Source organism: Mastomys coucha, unplaced genomic scaffold (genome assembly GCF_008632895.1).
Source record: "Mastomys coucha isolate ucsf_1 unplaced genomic scaffold, UCSF_Mcou_1 pScaffold22, whole genome shotgun sequence".
Classification (NCBI taxonomy): Eukaryota; Metazoa; Chordata; class Mammalia; order Rodentia; family Muridae; genus Mastomys; species Mastomys coucha.
The window spans coordinates 261,960,827-261,978,049 of NW_022196905.1; the positions used below are offsets into that span (position 1 = coordinate 261,960,827).

Consider the following 17,223-nt stretch of genomic DNA (forward strand, 5'->3'; position numbering starts at 1 on the left):
TTCCTCCTCCTCCTCTTCCTCCTCTCCCTCCTTCTCCTCCCCTCATTCTCCTCTCCCCCTCCTCCTCTCCCTCTTCCTCCTCTCCCTCCTTCTCCTCTCCTCCTCTCCTTCATCCTCCTCTCCCTCCTCCTCTTCTCCCTCCTCCTCCTCTTCCTCTTCCTCCTCCTCCTTTTCCTCCTCTTCTTTCTAAGATTTACTTTATGTATGAGTGCTCTGTCTGCATGTTTGCATTCTAGAAGAGGGCATCGGACCCCATTACAGATGGTTGTGAGCCACTATGTGGAATTGAACTGAGGACCTCTGGAAGAGCACCCAGTGCTCTTAACCACTGAGTCATCTCTCCAGCCCCAAGGAGAAATTTCTTAAAATGCCATACTCAGGCCAGGCATAACAAGGTGGGCAGCCCATTTGCATTTGCCCCCAGGCCTCCACTGTGCCCTTGACTGTGGAGCAGGGAAACTGGACCCCACTCAAAGGAAACTTCACCAGCGGAAAGTGGTTTCAGCTAGAGATGAATGGGAGAGAGCAAGCAGACTCAGTTGGAAGAAGAAAGATTTAAGACGAACAGGGCAGGAGTGGTGGATGGTGCTGGGGAGAAGAGGATCAGAGCCATGGATTTGGAACCACCTGGCTCCTGGAGAGAGGATATCATATCGATTCACTCTGAAATCTCTTCCCCCATCCCTTGTCCTCTTCCACCCTCCCCAACATCAGAGGGCTCTTTTGATAACAAAAACATAGTCAGACTGTAAGGGTCCATGATTCTCTGAAGGAAGATACTCCAGACTCAAATAGTGTGTAAATGCAAAGAGTGATTTATTCTGCAGAAGTCTAGCATGCTGGGGTCTCCCATTACCAGAATAGAGAGACACCCAAGTGAGCTTGCAGGCCTGATTTATAGTACATTAGGGAATTCCCAGGTAGGTGACTTCTGTTAATCTGTTGGGTCCATCTCTACAGACCTTCCATTACCTGGGTGTGGGGGATGGAAACTTCAGGGGTGGAGGAGGTCTGGAAACTGTTTCTGACCCATTGTCCTTGCCTCAGGCCAGGTGGCGGGGCAGCTTATGAGGCCTGGACTTGCCTAGAATTACCCAGCTCTTGGAAACAGAGATTTAGGCCTAGTCTCCTTAACTGGCAATTTGAAGCCTGTCATGGAATGAGCCTGGCCTTCTCAGGACATGGTGGTTCACATCTGTGATTCCCACATTAGGGGAGGCTGAGACAGCCTGAGTTACTTTGTGAGTTCCAAACTAGCCTGGGCTACAGAGTGAGCCCCTATCTCAAAAAGCCAAACCAACCCAAATTCCAAACAAACAACAAAATGTTATTTCTCAGCTCAAAAGAGAGAAAGGAGCCAAGGGAGGTTGACACTGCCCATTGGATGCTAAAACTCTATGTGACGGTTTGAATGGGAAAGGCCCCCAATGTTGGAGATTCAGGTACAAAGGGGGTGAAGAAAAGCCCCCAGAATTACATTTACACCCCTAAAAGCTCACATACTTAAATATTTAGTCCCAGTTAGTGGGACCAGTTAGTGTTTGGGAAGAATTAGCAATTGTAACCTTGTTGGAAGATGTGTGTCACTGGAAGTGGGCTTTGGGGTTTCAAAAGGCCACACCAGGCCCAATGTCACTCTGTGCCTGCACCTTGTGAATCAGCTGTGTGAACTCTCAGCTCCTGCTCCAACAACATGCCTGCATGCCTGCCTCTATTCTCCTCACCATGATGGTCATGGACTAACCAACCCTCTGAAGCTTGTAAGCAAGCCCCTTAATTAAATGCTTTCTTTTGTAAGTTGCTTTATAAAGGCCATGATATTTCATCGCAGCAATAGAACAGTAACTAAGGCACCCTGACGTAGGACTTGATAGGCTATCTTTCCGCTGTTGAAAAAAGCCTAATCAAGCCAGGTTAGATTATATTAAAGGCAGGTTTATTGGGAAACTATTCTCTGGTGAGTTCACTAGCCCCAAGGATTGAGGCCAGGGGAGTTGCTATGGGGATGAGGAGGGCAGGGGGAAGAGAAAGAGAGAAAGATTGCAGAGAAAGGAGAAAGAGAAGAAGAGAGAGCAAGAGACCAAAATGTCTGGATCGTATAGGGAAGAGTCTGGGGGGAAGGGCAGCCCAGCTTCCTTGTTGGAAAGTTCAGGGTTGGGGGCAGGGTATGCCAGCTAGGGACTGAGGATGTTGGCAGAACCTGGAGGCCAGGTTTGCTTCGGTATGTAAAATATGCACCTCAGCCCCTTATCCCCAGGGTACAAAACCAAACAGGAATCTGACCTGGCACAACACTGAAAAAAAGATTAATAGTTTCCTAGACAGTGAAACATAAGCTTTGTGTTCTGCCAAGCATTTGTCAGGAGAAGCAGAAGCATATCTCCATACGAAGACTTGCACGAAGACATTTATAGCAGGTTTGTTTGTAATAGCAAATGCTGGAAAACAGCCCAGATGGTCATCAACTGGTGAATGGTATAGCTATACCATGAGCCTACCATCAAGGGGAGCAAAGCATCGCCATCTGCTGTGATGGCGAAGAGTGTCAGTTCTGTGGAGTGAAAGAAGGTAGAAAAAAGTGAATCTATACTGTTGAATTCACTTCTGTAACACTACCGAAAATCCAACCCAAAGGCAAGGATCGGTGGCTCTCTGGAGGCGGAGGAGAGGATGAGGAGGGAGCTGAAAATGTCACGAGGAAGCATGAAAGGATGATGGATAAGTAGACTATCTTTGTTATGGTTTTCTCGGGTCTGTACATATATCAGCATTTATCAAGCTACACACTTCAAGTGTGACATTGTATGTTGATTGTATCCAAAAAAATTTTTTAAGAAAAATGAAAGTCGTCATTTCACCACAGGCAAAGCCAGCTTAGTTATGGCTGGTCCACAGCTCTCTCCTTTCCCATCTGTTTTCTTTTCTTTTTTTTTTTTAAGATTTATTTATTTATTTCATGTGTGTGAGTACACTGTCGCTGTCTTCAGACACACCAGAAGAGAGCATTGGATCCTCATTACAGATGGTTGTGAGCCACCATGTGGAATTGAACTCAGGACCTCTGGAAGAGCAGTCAGTGCTCTTAACCACTGAGTCATCTCTCCAGCCCTTCCCATCTGTTTTTACTTCATCTTCTGCCAAGCGTTTAATTCTGCAGATGTGACTCCTGGAGGCCTCTCTGTAATCTAGTTTCTTGTTTCTTTCTTTGTTTCTTTGCTTCTCTCTCTCTCTCTATCTCTCCCTCTCTTTCTTTCTTTCTTTCTTTCTTTCTTTCTTTCTTTCTTTCTTTCTTTCTTTCTTTCTATTTTTGTCTTAGTCACTGTTCTATTGCTGTGAAGAGACACTGTCCTGGTTTGAGCGGGGGTGGGGGGGAACAAAACAAACAGCTCCCATAGACTCATAGGGAGTAGCATTATTGGAGGTGTGGTCTCATTGAAGTAGGTGTACTCTTATTGGAGAAAGTATGTCTCTGAGGGTAGGTTTTGAGGTTTCAGATGCTTAAGCCAGGCCCAGATCCCTCTTTCTGATGTCTTTGCATCTGGATACAGAACTCTCAGCTCCTTCTCCAGTACCGTGTATCTACTACCTGGATGCTAGCATGCTTCCCGCCATGATGGCAATGGACTGAACCTCTGAACTGTAAACCAGCCCCCAATTAAATGTTTTGCTTTATAAGAGTTGCCATGGTCATGATGTCTCTCCACAACAACAGAAACCCTAACTAAGACAAAATTGGTACCAGGAGTGGGGCGTTGCTGCCATGGGCCTGACCATACTTTTGTTTGGAGGAATATGGAACATCTTGGGACTTTGGATTAGAAAAGCAATTAGACACTTTAGGCAGACCTCAGTGGGCCATACTAGTAGAAACATGGAAGACAATAGTACTGAGGGAATTTGAACTGTGGGGAACCCAACTGAAGACATTTCAGAGGAGAAGACTATTAATATGTGGCCTAGAGAACATTCTTGTGATGTTTGGGTAAAGAATGTGGCTGCTTTCTGCCCTTGTCTAAAATAAATCTGTGTGAGGCTAGATTGTAGAGTTCTGGATAAACAGCTTTGTCAGAGGACATTTCCAAACAACCTAGCATCAAATGTGAAGATGACAGGGAACAGCAGCTCCACCTGGACTATGGTAACACTAACCACTGAGTGAAACTACCCCAAATGCCTTGCCTGCTGCTAGGACTTGGCCCAAACTGCAGACAAGCAGGACACTGGAGAGTTTATTGCTCCAGGTTGCCTGATAATACCAGTCCTTTGAGTTCCACCTCCACAGGGAAGCCTCTCAGATCTCCTGGGCCTGGGAACTGAAGAAAGACACTGCCCTAGGACCTCTGTCCCTTACAAAGTCATCAATGCCACAGGAGCCTGGTAGGGTGACCATCTAGGCAGCTGGCAAGTCTTTGTTGTTTTGGATTATACTTCCTGTTATCCTTCTCAGATCTCTGATGGCATTGATGGCTAGACTAACTACCTTTGTCAGGCTGGTAGCAGCTCCTTCCACCCCCAAGGCTGCAGCCACCTTGTCAGTTCATTTCCTATGTAAAACTCAGGCCTTGCTTTTTCTAGAGCTATTACATCTCCTGTTGACAAAGGCATACAGATTTGCCTTGCTAACAGGCTTCATATTTAAGAATAAGCAGGTTGTAGATGTAACCTTTTTACTGTTTCATCATTGCTTTGTAATGACTGGTCTCAGTAATAACTACTGGTGTTTCTTTTTATTTATTTATTTATTTTTGGGTTTTCTGAGACAGAGTTTTTTTTTGTATAACCCTGGCTGTCCTGGAACTCACTCTGTAGACCAGGCTGGCCTCAAACTCAGAAATCTGCCTGCCTCTGCCACCCAAGTGCTGGGATCAAAGGCGTGCGCCACCACTGCCCAGCACTACTGGTGTTTCTGATAAATTATCAGATGAAAAGAAAAAAGGATTAAAATTTGTGCAAGTTCTGAGGGTCTAAGAAAATAATTTAAATATGTAAATGCAAAGTGTAAAGTTGTAAGAAAATAATTTAAGGTATATGAAAAATGGAAAATGTTTCAGGTGTCTTTCCCCCTTTCTATGCCATTGTTACAGTAAAACTTCCAAAATTCAGAGTTTTAACATTGATCAATGGAGTTCTGATAAGTTCTGTCCAATCTATATATCTGTCTGTCTGTCTGCATATCTATCTATCTATCTATCTATCTATCTATCTATCTATCTATCTATCATCTATCTATCCTCACACAGCTTTCTGGACAGAGGGGAAAATGTTCATGCTTTTTAAGCCAAAGCGAGTCTACTCCAGCTATCTTACAGACCCCTTTTAGCTGCTTTTTCTACAATGTGGATTTTAGTACAATGGTAATTCTAATATATCTAAAACTTATCTTTTTGTAAACTAAAAAAAATTCATGACACCTGGTGGTGGTGGCGCATGCCTTTAATCCCAGCACTTGGGAGGCAGAGGCAGGCGGATTTCTGAGTTCGAGGCCAGCCTGGTCTACAGAGTGAGTTCCAGGATAGCCAGGGCTACACAGAGAAACCCTGTCTTGAAAAGAAAACAACAAAAAAATTTCATGTTAGCTTCTGGGGCTCAAGGGGGTCAGTCATAAGTCATGGATCCACTTCTCACAGGTCAAACGGACTCCCAATAACTCTTATAAAAGGAAGCATTTAATTGGGACTTACTTACAGTTTCAGAGGGTTTTTTTTTTTGTTGTTGTTTTGTTTTGTTTTGTTTTTTCCCAGATAGGGTTTCTCTGTATATCCCTGGCTGTCCTGGAACTCACTCTGTAGACCAGGCTGTCCTGGAACTCATAAATCCATCTGCCTCTGCCTCCCAAGTACTGGGATTAAAGGCGTGCGCCACCACCGCCCAGTGGAGTTTTAGACGTTTGTAAAAATAACTTTTATTCTCCTGTATAATTGTCTCCCAGGCTTACTGCCTCAGCCTGCTAACCTAGGCCTAGTGCTGGAAGCTTCTAGCCTCTGTACAATGTTATGTAGGCCTAGAATGATTTTAGTCTCCGAGACTTACTGCTGAATAAACTTATACTTTCCTGTTCTTTCTGAGCTCTGGCAGGCTGGTTCAACTCAGCTGTTCTAGCTCAAAGTCCTCTCCAAACTGACTGATTCAAACTAGTCTCTCTCTTGGCCTCTGACTGAATTGGTCTGAATGGCCTCAAACTAACTTTGACAATATGTTCTGGTCTTCTGGTTCCTTCTCGTTTCTCTGGCTTATTCTGTCTTCATCTGGGTCTAGCTTGTTCTCTCTCTGCAACCTGTCTCTGTACAACTGTCTCAGTAAAACTGTCTCCTCTCTCTCTCTCTCACTCTCTCTCTGTCTGTCTCTCTGTCTCTCTCTCTGTGTCTCTCTCTCTGTCTCTCTCTCTCCCTCTCTCTCTCTGTCTCTCTCTCTCCCTCTCTGTCTCTCTCTGTCTCTCTGTCTGTCCCTCTGTCTCTCTCTCTCTCCCTCTCTGTCTCTCTCTCTGTCTCTCTCTCTGTCTGTCTGTCTGTCTCTCTCTTTCCTCTCTTTCTCTGCACTGCTCCCTTTTATGTTGTCTCTCTTTCCTTTCTTTTCTCATAAGAGTTGAGCATATCCTATTCTCTGATCTATCACTTAGTCCCTCAATTACACATCACTTTCAAACATGGGTGCTTCCTTCTACAAACTGACTTTACATTCATTGTTTGGGATTAAGGTGTGTACTAAGGGCGTGTCTGCATGTCTGTATTCTAATCAGATGGATTAAAGGTGTGTATTAAGGGCTGAGCCACACCTCAACTAGAAAATAGTTTTTTTTTCCAGTAAATAATACAATCTTGGGATTCACAGTGTGATCAAATATCCTGCAACAATGATTTAGTCCATTTTCATCATGGAGGGGAACATGGAGGCATGCAGGCAGACATGGTGCTGGAGAAGGACCCAAGAGTAGAGTTCTAAATCTGGATCCTCAGGCAGCAGGAAGGGTGAGACATTGGGATTGGCTTGGGTTTTTGAAATCCCAAAACCCACCCTCAGCGACACACCTCCTTCCAATAAGGCCACACCTACTTCAACAAGAACATGCCTCCTAATCCTTCTCAAGTAGTTCCAATCCCTGATGACCAAGCATTTAAATTTATGAGCCTATGGGAGCCTTTCTCATTCAAACCACTACAATTTTCCTTTCCTTTTTGCTTTTTATTAAAGAGGGACAGTGTCTCATGTAGTTCAGAGTAGCCTTGAACTCTCATGTAGCTAAGCCTTGTCTTGAACTTCTAGTATTCCTACCACTGCCTTCGAACTGTTGGAGTTACAGGCTTTACTGTCTATGTGGTGTGAATGGGAATGGTCTCAGTGTTCAAATATTTTAATTTTTGTACCTAGTTCATAGAACTTTTTTTTTGGAAGTATTAGTAGGTATTGTCCCTACTAATGGATGGATTTTGAGGTTTCAAAATCTCATGCCAGCTCCTGCCTCTGCCTTCCTGCCGGTCTGTCTGCCGGTCTGTCTGCCTGTCTGTCTGTCTGTCTGTCTGTCTGTCTCTCCCTCTCCCCTCCCCCCATCTCTGCCTCTAACTGTGAATCAGGATGCAAGTGCTTAGCTACTGCTTCTCCAGCACCATGCCTGCCTCTGAAACTGTAAGCAAGTCCCCAGTGGTTTCTTTTGTAAGTGTTGCCTTGGTCATGGTGTCTCTTCCCAGTAGTAGAACAGGGACTATGATACCACACTCTTCAAATCTCATTTTCTAAGTGTTTGAATCTTAAGTCAAACATCCAACCTAGATCTCTAATCGCAGGTTCCACCTTACCAGACAGCCCCTGTGTTTCCTTCTCGGTGCTCAGCACACGCACATCTGATCCATTTGCCTTTTCTACTTGTCTGTCTGGTCCTTGGGTGATGCAGCCTCACCAAGTGTTGTCCTGATCATTTTCTGGTGATGTGTCTGAGCATGGCATACAGTTGGTACTCAATAAAAGTGCTGTTGAATCGATGGAGAAATAGTCAAGACCTATAGTAATGAACACAGAGGTAGACCTGGGTCCATCCTTGACTCTCCTTGAAGGTAAGGGACAGGGCCCGGTGCTAGTATAGACACTGGCTCATATCAGTAAGTGTTACTGATTGCACCTATGTAGTAGTCCACCTACTAAGGAGACCATCTTCCAATTATCTTGTCCTCCTTTGGGGATTTAATTGTTCTTGGGCTTATGTGACTAGCACCCTTGGGCCCAAGCACTAGTATAGGTCTTCCAGCACTGAAGAAATAATACAAAACCACTTGCCTTTAGCTCTTAGCTTTTGGGATGAGGAACAGACAGTAGACATGTCAGAGGGGAGTCATCAGACAGTAATGAGTGCCTCTCAGAGGTCTCTGCTCACAGCAGAGGAGGAAGTATTAGGAAAGATGTTTGGCTGTGGTTAGGAAAGAATGTTTCTTAGAGGCTGAGCCTGAGAGAACCCTAAGTGTGGACCTGGCCTGCTAGGGAGGGTGAAATCTGGAGAGAGAGCTGGGAGGTGAAGTCTGAGCCAGTCTTCCTCCCTAGGCTCCCTCAACTGCTGGGCTGAGGATGAGCTTGAGGCTCAGGGGGAGGCTGACGGTGCCAAGGCTGTCATGGTTGTGGTGATCACCATGGGGTGGGGAAGAAGGGCTGGTCCTGAACGTCAGGAAGTGGACGACAGGTCAAACGAAGCTTCTAGGGAATGTGATCAGGAACCTGCTGAAGGTTGGCCTCAGGTGGGAATGATTTATTCGCTATCAAAGAGAGGGGTGTGTGAGGTGTGTGTGTGATGGGTGTGTGTGGTGTATGCAGTATGTGTGTGGTGTATGCAGTATGTGTGTGGTGTGTATGTGGTGTGTCGTGTGTGTGTAAGGTGTATGTATGGTGTGTGTAGTGTGTGTGTGAGGTGTGTGTATGGTGTGTGTATGTGTGTGTATGTGGTATGGTGTACGTGTTTGATGTGTGTATGGTATGTATGTATTCTGTTTGTGGTGTGTCGTGTGTGTGTGTGTGTGTGTGTGTGTGTGTGTGGTGTTATTGTTGTTGTTTTCTCAGATAGGACTTTTGGAGCATGAGATGCACCTTATATGTCTCCATGGTGGTGTCCTAGGGGCAGCTGAATGTCAGTGTTGGGGATGTGGGAACATTGAGGGCTTACCACTGTGGAGCCATTCGCTTGAATGCAACGATCAGGGGGTTGGGGAACCTCAGGAGAAAAGACTCAGGGCAAAGATAATGAAAGCACTCTATGGACCAGAAGCAGGAGACCTGGAGGCGCTCCAGCGAGCCAGTAGGGCAATCGGTGTCATGAACCTCCTGGCCGGAGGCGGCAGCAGCGGGCAGCGGAGCCCGTACATTGTAACAGCGGCGGCGAACTACAGTGTAGCCAGCCGGTCCGGTACAATGTAGCGGCAGCCAGGTAAGCGGGGGAGCTGTCTCCGCAGGTGTCGGGTGGGTCTGGAGGGGAAGCAGGCGAGGGTCCAGATCTCCGCATGCAATCGCCGCTGGCCGGACTCCGCGATTCGGCTTCTGACCCGCGCACCCAGGGTGCAGAACTGGCAGAGGCCTCAAGCAAGACGTCCAGCTCCCGGCTGCCGCCTGCTGGCTCTCCGCTGTGCGCAAGGCCTTGGTGACCTCATTGGTCCCTGCATTACGTGGGGCAGAGCTTAGCGTCCACAGATGGGGACCCCCACCCCCAACCACCGGGTGGCTTCAGAGGCTGAGTATGGGACTCGCCGCCCAAGGACCCGCAGGGACCCGCCTTCTGCTATGTTGAGCTTCTCTGAACCTCCGGTTTCACAATTATGAAATGGGTGAGGAAGGTCGTAGAGACCTGCCCCCGTGAGGACAGGCTTACTGAATTCACGGTATAGCGGGTAGAAATGTGAGGTGCGCTTTGTTGCGCCTTCTGGGGTGGGTAGTTGAGAATGATTAACACTGGTCCTGCTTGATCCGGATTGCCAGTCCATCCTTGTTAAAGGTGTGAGCAGATAGGATGTACCTTGTCCCTTCCCAGAGACTCCTGTGGCCCTTAGACTTTTTGGTGGCTTGACCCAAAGTAACACACTGGAGGGGGGGCTCTTATTCTCAGTAATCTGTCCTGAACTTTCAGCCAGTGCCTCTGATGAACTACAAACCTTTAGTCTTTACTCTGAGGGTTTCAGTTGTCAAGCTGTAATTATTATTCGCTTTAGGAGAGGCCTCGGTAAGGGCTTGATGGAACAGAGTTTTTTCTTTTGTTTTGTTTTCTCTTCTTGAGTCTCTTTCCTGAGGCCAACCATAGGTTCTGGGTGCAGAACTCTGTAAGGCCTGTGGGGAAATAGGAGATGGTGTCATACCCAACGCCAGCTGTGGCTTCCTGCAGCCTGGGCTGGGCTGGGGTTCTGTCTATTTGTTCTCAGCTGAGAGGGCACTATGGTTCTCCAAACTGGTTCCAGACAAACTAGGCAGATGAGTCAAATGGCTCCATTGCTTAATTCATCCCCTGCTTTTGTTCCCGGTCAGGTGGTGGCAGTGCCAGTCAGGACATGCATAAGGGAACCATTTTCCTGGGAAAGGTAGTCCAGAGGAGAGTGGCAGGAAAGTTCTTCCTGCATCTGACTTTATTCTAAAACATCGGAGGTTTCCAGGGAAGGCTTCTGGGAGAGGCTCCTTCGTCCTCCACCCAGTCCCTGCACATTGATTCGTTTTATTTTTTGTAATAATTTTTTTTTTTTTTTTTTTTTTTAAAGACAGGGTTTCTCTGTGTAGCCCTGGCTGTCTTGGAACTCACTCTGTAAATCAGGCTGGCCTTGAACCTTGAACTTAGAAATCTGCCTGCCCCTGCCTCCCAAGTGCTGGGATTAAAGGCATGCGCCACCACTGCCTGGCTGGAACTTATTTATTAATGAAGTTTATCATTATAACAATTCTGATACCAGACCCCATGGAGATTGTCCCAATGGTGATAGAAAGGAAACCGGTCTGTGTGTGAATGCTTAGGCAGAAGTCTTAACTGCGAAGGAGAGATTTTGAGAGAAAGGGAACAAACAGCTGGTTTTGAGAAGTTCATGCTGCCAACAGAGAAAAATGAAGGCATTTTATGGTTCTTGTTTGGTTGGTTTGGTTGGTTGGTTGGTTGGTTTTTCAAGACAGGGTTTCTCTGTGTAGCCCAGGCTGTCCTGGAACTCGCTCTGTAGACCAGGCTGGCAGCCTTAGATTTGCCAAGGTCTGAGACAAGGCCAAGATGAAGAGCTCTGCCTTCCTCTGCCTCCCAAGGGCTGGGATTAAAAGTGTGTGCCACCACTGCCTTGCAAGAATGTAATATTTAGAGAAGTGGGATTTTTCCCATGTATGATGGAGAGAAGTGGCCAGTTTGTCCCTGGAGATCTCCTGTCATCCTATGCCCGGTGGAGTTTTCCTTTGCAACAACAGGGTGGACATTGGACACATCCCATAGATTGCTACAAGAGAGAGGAGGAACTGGGTGAGTAGCAGGCTTTATGGGTTGAGGGCTAAGAGTCTGTCTCTTTCCCTGTCAGTGTCTCTATTACTGCTTAGCCATACATGGTACTGTTATTATTCCTCTGGGTTTCTCTGTATAATCCTGGCTGTCCTGGAACTCACTCTGTAAACCAGGCTGGCCTCAAACTCAGAAATCCGCCTGCCTCTGCCTCCCAAGTGCTGGGATCAAAGGCGTGTGCTACCACTTCCCGGCTATTATTCCTGTTTTGAGTGAGAAACTGGGAGCAGAGAAAGGCTGGCAGAGCTGGCATTCTGGCTGAGGCTGCCCATCTTCTCAGTGTGAGGTGACTGGAGTGGTCCATTATGATCTATTTTGGCTGCAAGAGGCAGAGCTCTTCCTTCCACAGCCGTAGTCTAAACAAGTCTGCTTCACCTGACTGAACCCTCGTGGTGAGTGGCCAGAGCCCAGGTGGAAGTGCTTTAGATCTGTCATTTGGCAGTCCTAGCTCTGTCATAGGTCAAGGTGGCTGTGTCAGCTTCAGTCATTTGCACTCCAGACAGAGGAGGGGGGGCGGGAGAACAGTTCTGAGAAGCCCTCAGTGGTCTTTCTGCTCGTGTTCTATTGATCAGAACATAGCCATGTTACTACACCTAGGTGCAGGGCAGCCTGGGAAATCACGTGACAAACGATGATGACCTCCTGCCTCGGGATGAAAGGTTGACTGAGCCCTGGGGCAGTTTAATCTCACCTGCACTCTGGCTGCTTCTTAGGATGCTTGGGAGGTACTGGGCATTATTAGTTGGGGACCCCTGACTGTAGCACCCAGTGTGACTCATCCCCAAAGTATCAGCCTAGGGGCCTGCATCCCCTTAGGCTTTTGTCAGCAGCTGTTAGTTTTTTGTTTTTGTTTTTTTTTTTTTTTTTTCCGAGACAGGGTTTCTCTGTGTAGTCCCGGCTGTCCTGGAACTCACTCTGTAGACCAGGCTGGTCTTGAACTCAGAAATCTGCCTGTCTCTGCCTCCCAACAGCTGTTAGTTCTTAACATGTTGGAGCTATGGCCTCCTCCCTGAACTGAGGCAGAGCCAGAGGACATGGTCAATGTGGCTCTGGAGAGAGCTTTTGCAAGGTATTGAGCGGCCATCAGTCCAGGTTACCACCCCACACGGTGAGGATTAAGCAGGGCCCGCCCCTCTGAGCTTAGTGCTTTTATTTCTCTTCAAGTGAAAGAGTAGGGAAGGAGTTAAAGTTCATCTTATTTCTGACTGATGTAGGCACGGAGAAAGTACACGAGTACCAGGCCCCTAGGGCCCCCGATCTTCACTCACCCCTGACTTCCTATCATCATAGCAAACCTTGGACAGATGTTTGTTGTTTATTTGTTTTCAAGATAGGGTTGGCTCTGTAGACCAGGCTTTCCTCTAACTCAGAGATCTGCCTGCTTTTGCCTCCTGAGTGCTGGGATTAAAGGCGTGCAACTCCACATCTGGCTTGTACAGAGTTTATGTTGTGCTCAGGGTCTATGAACTAAATTTTTGTTTTTGTTTTTTGTTTTTCTTTTTGTTTGTTTGTTTTTCAAGACAGGCCTTCTCTGTGTAGCCTAGGCTGTCCTGGAACTCACTCTGTAGACCAGGCTGGCCTCAAACTCAGAAACCTTCCTGCCTCTGCCTCCATCCCAAGTGCTGGGATTAAAGGCGTGCGCCACCACTGCCTGGCTCTATGAACTAATTTTACCCACAGTGACCTACCTCTGGATGAGGAAACAGAGGAGGAGAGAAGCTATGGAATGTGGCCTGACTAGATAAGTGGAGAACTGCATTCCAACTGCTCCTGGTTTATTCAGACACAGACAGCCCCTCCCTTCTGCCAGGAGCCACCAGCTTTGTGTTCTCTTTGTGGGCTGAGCTCTTGGGAGGGGAAAGAGTGTCTGGTGATCTTAACTTCTGACAAGTGCGAACCTGAACACTTCTGCTACATGCAATCCCATGATTGGAACAACTCAGGCCATGTGGTCGTGACGTAGGACTGGAACTCAAGCCTGAGAGGTACCATCTCATACTAGAACCTGGTTACATTGCTAGGGCCAGAGAAAGGGGCCTAGGTCACCCTGCCAATAGCAGGGCGAGAATGGGCCTTGGATTTAACTCCAGAGACTTCCCTGGTGAACACTCTAACGAGGATGGTATTTTTTGGGTGTTCTGTTGTGTAGGGAACATCTCAAGTGAGAGGGCAGGAAGGAAGATCCAGGTGTGTCTCATAGGAGTAGGCTAGCAGTAAAGGTCTGACTAGACTGGGGCCGAGTGAGAAGTCTGCCCCCCTTGAGAGGCCTGGCAAAGAGCCTGCTGAGGAGCTCCAAGACCAAATGAAACCCCGCCAGGAGTAGGACCTTGGATTCCAGACTTTCTGTCAGACAGACTGGGATAAACCTGTACCCCTGGGCTAGCCCTTATCACTGGGAGGTTCTTCTGAGGAAATACTGTCAGGGGAGTATGGTTAGAGGGAGCTGTGTTGGCTTCGAGGGAGGATAAGGATTGAAGCTGCTTTGTAGAGTTGCTCTGCACTACCCCATGTCCCCAACGTCTGGGATAAGCCATGATGAGCCTGGGACACTCATCTCAGCTGTGCTGTGCTGGGCCCTGCAGGTGGGATGCTATGGAATATGATGAGAAGCTGGTTCGGTTCCGGCAGGCCCACCTCAACCCCTTCAACAAGCAGCTTGGCACAAGGCATCATGAACAGGAACCCAATGAGAAGGCCCAGGAAGTCACTTCTGAAGGTGAGCTTTGGTTTTGGGGTAAGGGCTGTATAGACTGTCTGACACCTTAGATCAACTCTGTCACTCTTCCTGCCTGTGGCCCTTCCCATGGCTGGGCATAGTCACACTCACTTTACCTGCTCTGAGGTTTTCTTTTGGCTTCCTTATCAGAATGAACTCGCAAGAGCAGGGGTTCTCAACCTGTGGCTCTCAACCATTTTGAGGTTGTGTAACCCTTTCACAGAGGTGGCCTAAAACGATCAGCAAATACAGATATTCATATTATGATTGCTAACAGTAGCAGAATTACAGTTTTCAAATAGCAATGAAAGTAATTTTATGGTTGGGGATAGAAGTCTATACAACGTGAGAGGCTGCATTAAAGAGTTGCAGCATAGGAAGGCTGAGAACCACTGGTCTAGAGGGCAGGGATTTGAGTCTGGCCTCAGTGAGTCTCAGGGCCTCACACAGTAGGGGTTTAGTGAACTCTTAGAGCAAACTCAGAGCTGAGATTTAGGGAAAAGAGTCTAATGTCTGTGACATCTGTAGAGAGACCCTCACCTTGAGATCAGGGGTTCTGGGTAGGGGACTTGGGGAGTTCTTGGGACCAGGGTGGTGGGGTGGCCTGAAGTCCATGCAGGACTTAATGAAGCAGTGATGTAGCAAGTCAGTGGTTTTTCTTTAGTCTAGTTAGGAAGCCTTAGAAATTGGGTTTGTTTCTTTGTTTGTTTATTTATTTAGAGACTGGCTCCATTTATGTAGCCAAGGTTGGCCTCTCAAACTGAGACTGGTGATTGTGTCTCTGCTTCCCAGCTGCTAGGTTTACAGGCGAGCATGGCCACGTCCAGTCTGGGACGTTTCTGTACTATCTTGTAGACCGCTCTGAGCACTATTCAGTATCTACAAATCTTTTTTTTTTTTTTCCTTTAAGCAAAGCACACAAGAGTCAGCCTTTTTACAGGGGGATCAGAAACTGGAATAACACTTGCAGTTTTGACTAGTGCTTTCTGGTCTTCACAGTGAGACAAGAGTCCTTTACAGGCAGCTGAGTGGCACCTAGCTTTTCCCAGTACTCCCTTTTTGTGGGCTTCCCAATACCCCTGGCTCAGCTCTATCCTCCCCAGCTGCCTCCCTAGGTGATGAGGAGAAAGGGGCAGCAGGCCTCTTTACCACTCTTCATGCCCGTCTTCTTATTCCAGAGTCTCTGCATGAGCTACCCGCTGGGGAGCCTGAATTCTGCTACTCAGAGCGCATGATGGATCTTGGCCTGTCTGAGGATCACTTTTCCCGCCCTGTGGTAAGGTTTGGAGTCTGGGCCCTTAGATGTTATCCTTGTTGCAAGACTTGCAGGTGGCTCATGGTTCAGATCCTCTCATGAGTTGGGGTACAGTCTCCTTACCAGCTAGCCACTACCACTGGGCTCAGTGTCCCCCGAGTCAACCCAGTAGCCTGGGGTTGGAATCTGAAACATTCATGGCACCTGACCCTCATCTTCAAAATCTGAGGTCTGGAGACAGATGAAGGTCCTAAGTTTTGAGTTCTTAAGGAGTGAGTGTGGTCAGGTGGTGGTGGCGCATGCCTTTAATCCTAGCACTTGGAGGCAGAGGCAGGTAGATCTCTGAGTTTGAGGCTAGCCTGGTCTACAGAGTGAGTTCTAGTGCCACCAGGGCTCCATAGAGAAACCCTGTCTTGAAAAAACAAAAAGCAAAAGAGAAGCAGGTGTTAGAGTTGCTTCCCTTTGGAGTCCCCAGGAGTGTTTTATAAATTGTACTTTACACACATGCCTCTCTGGCTTAGTCTGTATTTTGTTCGAAGAAGGCTTATTCTGAGGAGAAAAGAGGAAGGAGAGACCTAGTATGTTTGAAAGCCCTTTAGTTTTATGTACACCATCTCTACCTTATTTGAGAGAAACAGAGTGACTTCTCCTCTCCTCTCCTCTCCTCTCCTCTCCTCTCCTCTCCTTTCCTTTCCTCTCCTCTTTTGTTTTTGTGTCCAGACTGGCTTTCTCAAGCCGGGTAGTAGTGGCACACTCCTTTAATCCCAGCACTTGGGAGGCAGAGGCAGGCGGATTTCTGAGTTCGAGGCCAGCCTGGTCTACAGAGCGAGTTCCAGGACAGCCAGGGCTATACAGAGAAACCCTGTCTCGAAAAACCAAAAAAAAAAAAAAAAAGAAAAGAAAGCCGTCTTATGGAGGGAGGAAGATGTCTCCTGAGGACAGTCCGCTGACCTCCCTGGCTCTGAGGTCTGAGCCTGTCTCTCCCAGTGGAAGCAGAACATTCTAGGTGTAGGACCTTGGCTAGATTGAGCGTCTGGGTCAGTGTATGAGAAAGCACCCAGAGGTGCTGAGTCTGGGGTGACTGTGCACCCACCATTCAGCTGCTCTGCTGGCTTCTTAGCCGTTAAGCCAGAAAGAAGCCTCTTCCTCATTCTCAGCCTTTTTAGAGATGAAGTAGCAGGGCTGAAAAAGCTATTGGATTTGGATTTCTAAAGAGGAAGTGTGGATTTATGTTTGTAATGTTGGGGCCTCTGGCATGTTAGATAAGCGTTTTATTTACCTAACTCTGCTTATCTAAGTGATACTCCCAGCCTTAGAAGTCACTCCTCAAGACCGAGTCTCTTGGGAGGCAGAGGCAGGCGGATTTCTGAGTTCAAGGCCAGCCTGGTCTACAGAATGAGTTCCAGGACAGCCAGGGCTACACAGAGAAACCCTGTCTCGAAAAACAAAAAACAAAACAAAACAAGACTGAGTCTCTCTGTGCAGCCCTGGCTGTCCTGGAACTAACTCTGTAGACAAGGCTTGCTTCAGACTCAGATCTGCCTATCCCTGAGTCTCCCAGCACTGCCTGGCATTTTTTACAATTTTACAATTTTCTTTTCTTTTTTTGTTTTGTTTTTCGTTTTTTGTTTTTTGGTTTTTTGGTTTTTTGGTTTTTCAAGACAGGGGTTCTCTGTATAGCCCTGGCTGTCCTGAACTCACTCTGTAGATGAGGCTGGCCTTGAACTCAGAAATCCTGCCTCTGCTTCCCAAGTGCTGGGATTAAAGGCG

The 17,223-nt window shown here is 47.3% G+C and overlaps 1 protein-coding gene across 6 annotated transcripts in view; it reads left to right on the forward strand.

Moving 5' to 3' along the window:
* Positions 1 to 9,310: 9,310 nt before the first annotated feature.
* Def8 (differentially expressed in FDCP 8 homolog) overlaps positions 9,311 to 17,223 on the forward strand; it is a 19,324-nt gene continuing 11,411 nt past the window's right edge. The window contains exons 1-4 of one of the 6 annotated variants that reach the window (XM_031341747.1): positions 9,420 to 9,794; positions 13,163 to 13,467; positions 14,065 to 14,198; positions 15,377 to 15,474. In XM_031341747.1, the coding sequence (XP_031197607.1) occupies positions 14,075 to 14,198; positions 15,377 to 15,474 (222 nt within the window). In that variant the 5' untranslated portion in view covers positions 9,420 to 9,794; positions 13,163 to 13,467; positions 14,065 to 14,074. The other 5 variants (XM_031341746.1, XM_031341743.1, XM_031341744.1 and 2 more) reach the window with 5 other exon arrangements.